At 35.6% G+C, this 13,518-nt stretch overlaps 1 protein-coding gene across 3 annotated transcripts in view; it reads left to right on the forward strand.

Annotated features, from left to right (window-relative positions):
* LOC128652381 (death-associated protein kinase 2) overlaps positions 1 to 13,518 on the forward strand; it is a 310,674-nt gene that overhangs the window by 276,851 nt on the left and 20,305 nt on the right. For all 3 annotated transcript variants that reach the window (XM_053705320.1, XM_053705323.1, XM_053705326.1), the window contains 3 exons: positions 4,875 to 4,901; positions 5,567 to 5,719; positions 11,525 to 11,570. In XM_053705320.1, the coding sequence (XP_053561295.1) occupies positions 4,875 to 4,901; positions 5,567 to 5,719; positions 11,525 to 11,570 (226 nt within the window). The remainder of the gene's footprint in view (positions 1 to 4,874; positions 4,902 to 5,566; positions 5,720 to 11,524; positions 11,571 to 13,518) is intronic.

The following is a 13,518-nucleotide window of genomic DNA, read 5'->3' on the forward strand; positions in this document are numbered from 1 at the left end:
AAGGGAACAGGGTCTAGGATTCTATTCAAATATGTTTGTGGTTTCCAAAAAAGACGGACATTTTTGACTCATTTTAGACCTAAAGTGCCTCTACAAGTTTCTCAGGGTACCGTCCTTCAAAATGGAAACCATTCGTTCCATTCTTTCTTTGGTCCAAGAGGGTCAGTTCATGATGACCATAGTCCTGAAGGACGCATATCTTCATGTTCCCATCCACAGGGATCATCACAAATTCCTGAGATTTGCCTTTCTAGACAAACACTTTCAGTTTGTGGCTCTTCCGTTTGGCCTTGCCACAGTTCCCAGAATTTTCTCAAAGGTTCTGAGGGCTCTCTTGGCAGTGATCAGGTCTCGGGGAATTGCAGTGGTGCCATACCCGGACTACATATTGGTTCAGGCACCATCTTTTCAACAAGTAAACTCTCATACACAGATCTTGTTGTTTTTTTCTATGTTCCCAAGGTTGGAATGTGAATCTGGAAAAGAGTTCCCTTGTTCCAGCTACAAGGGTGGTTTTCTTAGGGAAAAGATAGTTTAAAAAGGAGTTAGGATAAGACCACTTAAAGATCTACAAATTCCTGCTGGCCTCAGTTAAACCCCTCTGGTTGTAACTAATAGGACAAAACAGAAAAAATAAAGAAAGATGCATCGCTAAAAAGCACGGAAAAAATGAATATATATATATATATATATATTTATCACTTAATCAATGTAAAAAATGGGGATTAAGAAATCAAAATGAAAATAAATCCAAGGCTAAAGAAATTGTTAGTTGGTTAAACTGATACAATTTAATATATACTCATAAGACACAAAGTATTATACATGTTGTGGGACGTCTCCCTAAGTGAATAAAAACAATGAAAATGATTGTTCACTGATAATATCTATATCTTAGCGGCTTGAGCCGCTAATAAAACAGTACCTTAACTTCAGATTGTGATGCAGTTAGTAGTTCAAATCCTCTCGGGGGTCTATCCGCGTTCAGGAGGATTGTTAGCTTGCAACCGCTGTGTGGACAATCCCCTGACTAGTGTGACACGTAAGGTTAAAGGTAAGGTTAAAGGTTGATAATGTCGTTGTTTTCTGATGATTCTGTAGCGCTACAGTTGAGGATAGGCAAAAAAACATAAGCCTCTATCAAAAGTATGATGATATCCTTGTACGATTTTTAAAGGTGTTAGTACAAATTGCCTCCCTCAGTTTTTTTTGTAAAAAAACTCCACAGGGTGGGCGACGAAGTGATCCTGTGGGATCACTGCTTTTCTACACGAGATCCCACAGGATCACTTCATCGCCCACCATGTGGAGTTTTTTTACAAAAAAACGGAGGGAGGCGATTTGTACTAACACCTTGAAAAATCAAAGTACAAGGATATCATCATACTTCTGATACAGAGGCTTCTGTTTTATTTGCCTATCCTTAACTGTAGCGCTACAGAATCGTCGGAGAACGACGACATCATCAACCTTTAACCTTACATGACTTCACAGGATTGTCTACATAGCGGTTGCAAGCTAACAATCCTCCTGGACGCGGATAGAGCCTCAGAGAGGATTTGAACTACTAACTGCATTACCATCTGAAGTTAAGGTACTGTTTTATTAGCGGCTCAAGCCGCTAAGATATAGATTATTATCAGTGAACAATACTTCATTAAAATATGAAGATAAAAACGCCTCCTTTTCGGAAAGACTTTGGCTTTTTTTTATCATGGATCACGTCTTTTAAATGGGTCATTATACAGATATATTTGCACAGTTTTTTCTAATTAATTGGGTTTGAATAGATATTGTCATTTTCATTGTTTTTATTCACTTAGGGAGACGTCCCGCAACATTTATAATACTTTGTGTCTTATGTGTAGATATTAAATTGTATCCGTTTAACCAACTAACGATTTCTTCAGCCTTGGATTTATTTTTATTTCTTCATACCCATTTTTTACATTGATTAAGTGATATATATATATATATTATTTTTTTACGTGCTTTTTAGCGCTGCCTCTTTCTTTTCTTTTTCATTTTTGGTTTTCTTAGGGACCATTATAGATTCCCTATCTATGAAAATTTTTCTGACGGAGGTCAGAAAATCCAAAATTCTCTCTTCAGTCTACTGTTCGGCCATCAATGGCTCAATATATGGAGGTAATTGGTCTGATAGTCGCTTCCATGGACATCATTCCCTTTGCTCGATTCCATTTGAGAGCTCTGCAATTATGCATGCTCAGTCAATGGAACGGAGACCATTCAGATCTGTCTCAGAGGATAGATCTAGACCAGTCGACAAGAGACTCTCTGCCGTGGTGGCTTTCTCAGGACCAACTGTCTCAGGGCACCAATCAGCAAGCACTACCCAGGGTGCTGAACCAAAAATGATCCGGCTACTAAGCTTAGAATCCTGCTTTTTTTTTTTTATGAATCGGATAGAGCATGTCATTTTAAGCAACTTTCTAATTTACTCCTATTATCATTTTTTCTATTTTCTCTTGCTATTTTTATTTGAAAAAGCAGGATTATAAGCTTAGTAGCTGGCCCTTTTTTGGTTCAGCACCCTGGGTAGTGCTTGCTGATTGGTGGCTACATTGCTTAAAATTGCATGCTCTATCTGAATCATAAAAGAAAAGAAATGGGTTTAATATCCCTTTAACACGTTTATTGTTCTACTTGAACTGTTACCTAAATTGTTTTTCACAATATAATACAGACCTTTACTTATTTTCATAATAAAGTTAATTTAAACACAGACTGTTAATTACTGTGCTCTTTCTTTACTTTTTTTCTTGCATGGAACAGTAATTTTACTCTTGGTTGCCAGTAACACACACAAAGCAGTGAATTTACCCGCCAGCTCCTAGTAACATAAAATCCAGTGACTTCCCACCCCCTTAGCTGCGAAATGTGATCTCCCCACTGACTGCTAGTAACACACAGCAAAGTCATGTATCCCCCTTGGCTGCCAGTAATGCATAAATAAGTGTTTTTCTTCTCTTTTTGTCAGTAATACATAAATCAGTTGGGTTTGCCCCCTTTGTGCTGTTAAATACAGAAATGTTATTTAACCACATTAATTGTGCCAGCACACGAAGAAAATATATTTAAAGGGCCATCCTTGATGAAAAATTACATGCTATAATTCTTTACAGCATGCAATTTTACAACTATCAACCCTTCGGTTCCAGGAGCAGAAACTGTCGCTGATCCAATCAGCAGTGCTAGTTGTACGTTAGAATTGTGCAATTAGCGCTGCTGATTGGATCCATGGCGGGTTCCGCTCGGGACCTCCAGTACTCTGCGGGTCCCAAGCTTCTACTGTGTGATTTACCCATGAAAAGAGGTTAAATTGTAGAGTAGGGTCAATAGTTGTAAAATTACATGCTCTTAAGATTTAGAGCATGTGATTTTTTTTTTGACAATGTAGTCCTTTAACTTTCTTCAAAGGGATATTACCCCCTTGTAAGCCAGTAAAGAAGTTAATCTACTGCTGAATAGAGGTTATTTTGATCTGCATGATATTGTGTGTGTGTGTGTATGTGTATATATATATATATATATATATATATATATATATATATATATATATACACATACACACACACACACACATATATATACAGTATATATATATATATATATATATATATATAATATATAGTAACAATTAACGGGTAAATTTGTTTATTTAAAAGACTTTCCATAAATGCTAAATAAGTATTCTATGTGGAATTTCGTGTATGTAGATTCTTCAGGGATTTATCAGGAGTAAACAATCCAGTTTTAGCCCCGGTGAACATTAAAAAGAATTTATGCTGTTTATGATTTTCACAGATTACCAGTGCACTCTCCAGTTTTTACATTACACATTAGTTTAAAGGGACATAAATCAAGTTGGGATAGAGACAAAATATAATATGTACTTTAATTACTTTACCTGCAAATTTATACTGGAGTGCCTCGCCATTAACCCTTTCTTTTTAGTTTTTTAATTGTAAAGCTCTAACTCCCCCCACACATTTTCTTCTATGGTTGTATCTATGGTTGCTTTTGGTAGAATACAAAAGTGAATAGGGATTATCTGCTGGAGCATGCCTAGAAGCTGTGGACTCAGTTGAAATATAATGCCTGTGTCTAAACACTGATAAGAGGGGTGGTGTTGGCTGCCCCAGACAGCTTAGCTTTGTAATTCATTTAGCTTATTTTTAAAAATTATTTTATAATACTTGCCAGCAATTTTTAAATATTTTTTTTTATGCAAACTATTTTTAATTAATTAGCCCTTTTAGGATATGCACAGATCTCAACCTGTTTTATGTCCCTTTAAACTAGAACAATTCCTGAGTTTAACTGTCAGTCCACAGCTTTTTTCTCTTAAAGGGACAGTCAAGTCCAAAATAAACTTTCTTGATTCCAATAGGGCATGTAATTTTAAACAACTTTCCAATTTACTTTTATCTCCAATTTTGCTTTGTTCTCTTGGTATTCTTAATTGAAAGCTAAACCTAGGAGGCTCATATGCTAATTTCTTAGACCTTGTAGGCCGCCTCTAATATGAATGCATTTTGACAGTCATATACCACTAGAGGGCATAAGTTCATGTGTTTCATATAGATAACATTGAGCTCACACACGTGAAGTTACCTAGGAGTCAGCACTGATTGGATAAAATGCAAGTCTGTCAAAAGAACTGAAATAAGGGGGGAGTTTGCAGAGGCTTAGATACAAGGTAATCACAGAGGTAAAACATGTATTATTATAACTGTGTTGTTATGCAAAACTGGGGAATGGGTAATAAAGGGATTATCTATCTTTTTAAACAACAAAAATTCTGGTGTTGATTGTCCCTTTAATTTACTGTGTATTATTATTTTTTCTAGGAGTATCGGTGTCATCACTTACATCTTGTGAGTAACAGCTTTTATTTTTATATCTTTTTAAAATCTTGGATAATCAGGTTTTCATACATATAATGTGACGTTTCATTAAACCATTATGGTTTCATTTGTCACATCCCTATATGTTTTTCAAACATCTTGTATTTGTAGTCTTCTTTGTATGAAATCTTTAAGGTTAGACGGTAGAGTGTATTTAACTCTTACTGTGCTCAAAACATTACATTCTTGAAACTGTGCCCTCCTTGGTCACACACCTTATAAAAGGAGTTAATCGAAAGTGTGCCCTATTAATTACTAAGATTATATTTAAGTGTGCATTTTTATTATCAGCTAATACATTGGCCATGTTAATTAGATTAAAATATAAGATAACTGGTTTCATGAAAAATGTGCCTACTGGGTGCAAAATTTGTTATATAGCTATTTCCACTCAACTTTAGCTTGGAGCTTTTAGAAGATGCATTCCTATGAGCTTCTGAATCTAAGGGTTGCATCCTAGGACAGATCACTGTCATCATCTTATAGCTGGCCCTTCTGGTTAGACACAATACGCACTGAGCTAAAAACATAAAACCATCAATAAAGAAACTTGTATGTTACCATTGCAGTTATATCTTTATAGTAAACACTATGTACCTACATCACTATATTTATTATAAATCCTGTTTCTGCAGACTCAGCGGCATGTCCCCCTTCCAAGGTGAAACAGATGCAGAGACCTTAACAAATGTGGTGTCGGGAAATTACGAATTTGATGACCGTTACTTCAAGGAAACCACAGAGATGGCCAAAGATTTTATAAAGCAGCTGTTGGTTAAAGAACCAAGGTATGAAACAGAGTATTACCAGGCTATGCAACATTTAAGGCACACACAAAGAAATTAAAAACTAGCGGCTAGATTTGGAGTTTTGTCGGTAACGACCCGAAAAACTAACGCCGGCTTTTTTCTGGCCGCACCATAAAAATAACTCTGGTATTGAGAGTCCACATAAAGGCTGCGTTAGGCTCCAAAAAAAGAGCGTAGAGCATTTTTAACGCAGCTTCAACTCTCAATACCAGAGTTGCTTACGCAAGCGGCCAGCCTCAAAAACGTGCTCATGCACGATTCCCCCATAGGAAACAATGGGGCTGTTTGAGCTGAAAAAAAAACTAACACCTGCAAAAAAGCCGCGTTCAGCTCCTAACGCTGCCCCATTGTTTGCTATGCGGTAACCCTTCCTACGTCTGCACCTAACACTCTAACTTGTACCCCGAGTCTAAACACCCCTAACCTTACACTTATTAACCCCTAATCTGCCGCCCCCGCTATCGATGACCCCTGCATTTTATTTTTAACCCCTAATCTGCCGCTCCGTAAACCGCCGCTACTTACATTATCCCTATGTACCCCTAATCTGCTGCCCCTAACACCGCCGACCCCTATATTATATTTATTAACCCCTAATCTGCCCCCCTCAATGTCGCCTCCACCTGCCTACACTTATTAACCCCTAATCTGCCGAGCGGACCTGAGCGCTACTATAATAAAGTTATTAACCCCTAATCCGCATCACTAACCCTATAATAAATAGTATTAACCCCTAATCTGCCCTCCCTAACATCGCCGACACCTAACTTCAATTATTAACCCCTAATCTGCCGACTGGAGCTCACCGCTACTCTAATAAACGTATTAACCCCTAAAGCTAAGTCTAACCCTAACACTAACACCCCCCTAAGTTAAATATAATTTACATCTAACGAAATTAATTAACTCTTATTAAATAAATTATTCCTATTTAAAGATAAATACTTACCTGTAAAATAAATCCTAATATAGCTACAATATAAATTATAATTATATTATAGCTATTTTAGGATTTATATTTATTTTACAGGTAACTTTGTATTTATTTTAACCAGGTACAATAGCTATTAAATAGTTAAGAACTATTTAATAGCTAAAATAGTTAAAATAATTACAAAATTACCTGTAAAATAAATACTAACCTAAGTTACAATTAAAACTAACACTACACTATCAATAAATTAATTAAATAAACTACCTACAATTACCTACAATTAACCTAACACTACACTATCAATAAATTAATTAAATACAATTCCTACAAATAAATACAATTAAATAAACTAGCTAAAGTACAAAAAATAAAAAAGAACTAAGTTACAAAAAATAAAAAAATATTTACAAACATAAGAAAAATATTACAACAATTTTAAACTAATTACACCTACTCTAAGCCCCCTAATAAAACAACAAAGCCCCCCAAAATAAAAAATTCTGATTTCCGATTGGCTGATAGGATTCTATCAGCCAATCGGAATTAAGACAGCCAATAGAATGCGAGCTCAATCTGATTGGATCAGCCAATCGGATTGAACTTGATTCTGATTGGCTGATTCCATCAGCCAATCAGAATATTCCTACCTTAATTCCAATTGGCTGATAGAATCCTATCAGCCAATCGGAATTCGAGGGACGCCATCTTGGATGACGTCCCTTAAAGGAACCGTCATTCTTCAGTTGGACGTCGCCAGAAGAAGATGGGTCCGCGGTGGAGGTCTTCAGGATGGAGCCGGTCGTCATCGGATGAAGATAGAAGATGCCGCTTGGATCAAGATGGTTGCCGGTCCGGATCGCCTCTTCTTCCCGGATAGGATGAAGACTTTGGAGCCTCTTCTGGACCTCTTCAGCCACCGGATGATGGATCGCCAACCCCTGCTTGGGTTGGATGAAGATTTTGGAGCCAGGACGGATCGGTGATACCTGGTGAGGTGAAGACAAGGTAGGATGATCTTCAGGGGCTTAGTGTTAGGTTTATTTAAGGGGGGTTTGGGTTAGATTAGGGGTATGTGGGTGGTGGGTTGTAATGTTGGGGGGGGGGTATTGTATGTTTTTTTTTTACAGGCAAAAGAGCTGAACTTCTTGGGGCATGCCCCGCAAAGGGCCCTGTTCAGGGCTGGTAAGGTAAAAGAGCTTTTAACTTTAGTAATTTAGAATAGGGTAGGGCATTTTTTATTTTGGGGGGCTTTGTTGTTTTATTAGGGGGCTTAGAGTAGGTGTAATTAGTTTAAAATTGTTGTAATATTTTTCTTATGTTTGTAAATATTTTTTTATTTTTTGTAACTTAGTTCTTTTTTATTTTTTGTACTTTAGTTAGTTTATTTCATTGTATTTATTTGTAGGAATTGTATTTAATTAATTTATTGATAGTGTAGTGTTAGGTTAATTGTAGGTAATTGTAGGTAGTTTATTTAATTAATTTATTGATAGTGTAGTGTTAGTTTTAATTGTAACTTAGGTTAGTATTTATTTTACAGGTAATTTTGTAATTATTTTAACTATTTTAGCTATTAAATAGTTCTTAACTATTTAATAGCTATTGTACCTGGTTAAAATAAATACAAAGTTACCTGTAAAATAAATATAAATCCTAAAATAGCTATAATATAATTATAATTTATATTGTAGCTATATTAGGATTTATTTTACAGCTAAGTATTTATCTTTAAATAGGAATAATTTATTTAATAAGAGTTAATTAATTTCGTTAGATGTAAATTATATTTAATTTAGGGGGGTGTTAGTGTTAGGGTTAGACTTAGCTTTAGGGGTTAATACATTTATTAGAGTAGCGGTGAGCTCCAGTCGGCAGATTAGGGGTTAATAATTGAAGTTAGGTGTCGGCGATGTTAGGGAGGGCAGATTAGGGGTTAATACTATTTATTATAGGGTTAGTGATGCGGATTAGGGGTTAATAGCTTTATTATAGTAGCGCTCAAGTCAGCTCGGCAGATTAGGGGTTAATAAGTGTAGGCAGGTGGAGGCGACGTTGAGGGGGGCAGATTAGGGGTTAATAAATATAATACAGGGGTCGGCGGTGTTAGGGGCAGCAGATTAGGGGTACATAAGGATAACGTAGGTGGCGGCGCTTTGCGGTCGGCAGATTAGGGGTTAATAAGTGTAGGCAGATGGAGGCGACGTTGAGGGGGACAGATTAGGGGTTAATAAATATAATACAGGGGTCGGCGGTGTTAGGGGGAGCAGATTAGGGGTACACAAGGATAACGTAGGTGGCGGTCGGCAGATTAGGGGTTAAAAAAAATTATTCGAGTGTTGGCGATGTGGGGGGACCTCGGTTTAGGGGTACATAGGTAGTTTATGGGTGTTAGTGTACTTTAGAGCACAGTAGTTAAGAGCTTTATAAACCGGCGTTAGCCCAGAAAGCTCTTAACTACTGACTTTTTTCCTGCGGCTGGAGTTTTGTCGTTAGATGTCTAACGCTCACTTCAGAAACGACTCTAAATACCGGAGTTAGAAAAATCCCATTGAAAAGATAGGATACGCAATTGACGTAAGGGGATCTGCGGTATGGAAAAGTCGCGGCTGAAAAGTGAGACCCTATTTTGAGTGACTCGAAATACCGGCGGTAGCCTAAAACCAGCGTTAGGAGCCTCTAACGCTGGTTTTCACGGCTAACGCCAAACTCCAAATCTAGGTCTAGGGTTGCATAGAGTTCTTGAATTGCCAGGAACTCAGGGAAACCTAGAACATTACAACCTACATGACAAGGGAAATTTAGAACACTAGAGCCCACAGGACACAAGGTAAACCTCAAACACCATTATTGGGGGCTACTTGAACACTTTTGTCTCCAATAGACAAGGAGACTTTATTGCTTTATTAATTCTGAACAATGTAGAAGAATCGTATAATTTCTAAATGTGATCTATAGTGTTTATGAACACACTACTTTTTTACATGAGATCGTTATCTACATTTATTAATTTAGACAAAAAATATAGTTTACTTCCTTTGGTTGTAATAAATCATCAACGTATATACAAGATAGAGAAATCAATTCTACAATTAGATAACTAATTTTTTTTTAAATTGAATTCTATTTTTGCAAGATATTATTGGTTAGTCTACAGAATGTGTTTTAAAGGGAAAAAAGTCTGTAGGTTTAAGGTGTTCCACAAGAAAGAGAAAAAAGATATAATAATGTAATATTCACACCTAAACAACCCTAGTATGCTTTTCATGTCATGATTGCTGATGCAAAACTGATAATCAACCTTAAAGGGACAGTGTATTGTAAAATTGTTTTCCCTTAATGTGTTTCCAATGACTTAGTATAGCCCCTGCAAAGTATAAGGTATGTATAATACATTGTTCTTTATGTTTATTTTTGTCTATTAAATAGTTGGATTTGTTCTTTGGAACTACAACCCATTGAAATGGGTAAAGCTTGCATGGAAATCAAATCTCATTTAATTTTGAGTTTACTGTCCCTTTAAAGTTTAGGTCATTAATGTCCAAATTAAACTTTAATAATTCAGACAGAACATGCAATTTAAATAACTTTCCAGTTTATTTCTATTATCAAATTTACTTTATTCTCATGGTATCCTTTTGTTAAAGGGCAAACTGAGATAGGCTCAGTTACAGCAATACTTTGCTGGGAGCTAGCTGGTGATTGGTGGCTGCCTATATGGATCTTGTCATTGGTTCACCAGATGTCTTCAACTAGCTCCCAATAGTGTATTGCTGCTCCAGACCTACTCTTCAACAAAGGATACCAAGAGCACAAAGCTCATTTTATAATAGAAGTAAATTGGAAATATGTTTTAAATGACATGCTCTTTCTGAATCATGAACATTTAATTTTAACTAGAGGGCAGGGCTTCCACAATTTCTTTTTTTACTGCACATGTGCAATCAAGAGTTCATGCTCAAATCCTATATATGTGTATTAGTTTGTGATTGGTTAGCAAGGGCCCTTTTATTCTGGGGTACAGGGAAATCAGTTAAAAGAAAAACATATAGAACAATATGCTCATTTGTGGAAAATAAAGTTGCATTATTCATTCTCAGATATGGAAGTACATTTGTGTTTAATGTCCCTTTAATAGTGTGATGTTTCAGAGTTTGGAAAAGCCACAATGAAATACAAGCATTTAATAGGCTAGAAATAATGTTATATATTATTTGCTATTTTTATGCATTTACTTTTCAATGTTGAGTTTTGTTTTATTAGAAAATTGATTAAAGGACCAGTAAACATCTTGAGATTTATATATAAAATGTTTAGTTTTGCATAATGAAACAACTTTGCAATATACTTTATTTATTTAGCCCCCTTTTCATGTAGCTATAAAAATGTGACCCTGCTGACTTCTCAAGGCTAACACTGCTACATATCTTTCCCTAATTGGCTTTAGCTGGTAACAACTACAAAACAATGTGCTTTATACTAACATTATAGCCGTGGCTATTTTTGTTGTCTACAGACTACAGACATATTGGCTCCTCCAAATAAGGAACATTGTGGGTGGAGTTTAGTTGTTTAAAAAAAATTGCAGTAAGTTAAAAAAAAACACAAAACATTTATACTTGGCTGATATGTTATTCTAGAGCAAAACAACAGAAATGTCGTACAAGGAATTTACTGTCCCTTTAACAGCTGGTAATCTTTGTAATCTATAGCCCAAAAAATCTAATTCCAAAACTTATTAAAAGTCTCTTTTAGATAAATGAATTGATGAGTCATTGTATTGGTTGACTTTTCAGATGGAATAGAGTCGTTAGTTTTTTACTGATATTTTTCATATCCCTTCACTTCTCTAGAGATAGAATGACAGCTATAGAGTGCCTCATTCATCCGTGGATCAAGGTTTGTATTATCCCAATAGCTAAATCTTTGTGTTATTTGGTTCATATTAAAGACATAAAAAGTCCATATTTCAAATGTCCCATTAACATTTAAGCCCAGCGATCTATATTAGGAATAGACCGATTATTGGAGCAGCCGATTATTAGGGCCGATATTTGGAATTTCTGAAATAATCGGTATTGGCCAGAAACTTACTGATATGGAGCAAATCAAAAGAAAGGTCGGCCAATAATCGGTATCGGCCTTAAAAAAAAATATCGCTCTATCCCTAATCTATATAAGATCTATATAGGGTAGTCATTTCTCATTTGCTTCCAAAATGCTGCCACATATAACATGGCTTCTTTCCAAACTGCCCAATTCTCAATATCTTACAGCTTCAGGGAATGTTATAACGCAATGAGCTAGCAACCACATATCAAACAAAATGCTCTCTGTGGATTATCATCGTCTGTGAGCAGTGAGCTAACAACCATAGAATAATCTCCCGTTCAGGTCACAGTCTTACACAGCCAGTGTTACACACATTTTTCCACATAAGAGATATTGTGTTGTATTTCTCAAGCGTCAACAGTCCTTAGTGGCAACAAAGCAGGTAATGTCAGACGTTTAGTACTTATTCTGTATGGAACAGTTGCTTCTTACAAGCACATTAGTGATCTTTTATGCAAAGGTGCTGTCTACACGCGTTTCGCCCCATCACCATTTTTTTTTAAAGGTATAGTTATAATAAGGATAATTAATGTCTTTTCTGGGGCTCAACCACAAGTGAACCTAGGAGACCATCCACTAATGAATCCATGTACTTTATCTTCAATACTTAACAAATTCTTAGAGTCTCAAAATGTAAAATCATATCAGCACACCTCACATCATACTGTATGCATTTTACTTTTATGCCTTTTTTCAATGACAAAAGTAAATTTATAATTTTACATTTTGTAAATATGCTGATGAAGGGATCTCAGTGTCTTGAAAGCTTGTGAGTGTATCCACTATTAGCTATTAAAGGGTTATCTCCTGTATATCACTTTTGTTATTATCTTACAAAAGAGTTTTTACTTTTTCTTTAAAAAAAAGAATTTGTTAATAAACACTAATGCTTTTCTGGATTTGTTTGTGGATCTAACTTTGCACTGAGGCCCTTAAGCAGAAGTATTTAGTGTGATTTTTAAATTGATCTAATTAAAAAGCATTTACCACTTAAAAGCCTGTTTTTTGCGCGGCACATTTTACGGTTTCCTTAAAGGGACACTGAAACCAAATTTTTTCTTTTGTAATTCAGAAAGAGCATGCAATTTTAAGCAACTTTCTAATTTACTCCTATTATCAATTTTTCTTCGTTCTCTTGCTATCATTATTTGAAAAAGAAGGCATCTAAGCTTTTTTTTGGTTTCAGTACTCTGGACAGCACTTTTTTATTGGTGGATGAATTTATCCACCAATCAGCAAGGACAACCCAGGTTGTTCACCAAAAATGGGCCGGCATCTAAGCTTACATTTCAAATAAAGATACCAAGAGAATGAAGAAAATTTGATAATAGGAGTAAATTAGAAAGTTGCTTAAAATTTCATGCTCAATCTGAATCACGAAAGAAAATTTTTGGGTACAGTGTCCCTTTAAGTAAATAAATTGTTTTCATACATGCTCAGTTTGTATTACAATAAAACATTTTTTTCTTGGTTTAATAAGTTAAAAATATTTCTCATATCATACATTTAACTTTAAAATTTGTAAACTTAAAGGGACATTGTACTCATATGCTAAATTATATGAAAGCGATGCAGCATAACTGTAAAAAACATATCACATGAACATCTCTATGTAAAAAGGGAATGTACTTTACCTCAAAATTGAGATCTCTGCAATCCAGAGCTACTCTTTTTTTACTGTCATCTGCATGAAAAAAAACAACAGCCAATCAGCTTCATCAGTGCTAAGTTCACA

This window comes from Bombina bombina, chromosome 1 (genome assembly GCF_027579735.1).
Source record: "Bombina bombina isolate aBomBom1 chromosome 1, aBomBom1.pri, whole genome shotgun sequence".
Lineage (NCBI taxonomy): Eukaryota > Metazoa > Chordata > Amphibia > Anura > Bombinatoridae > Bombina > Bombina bombina.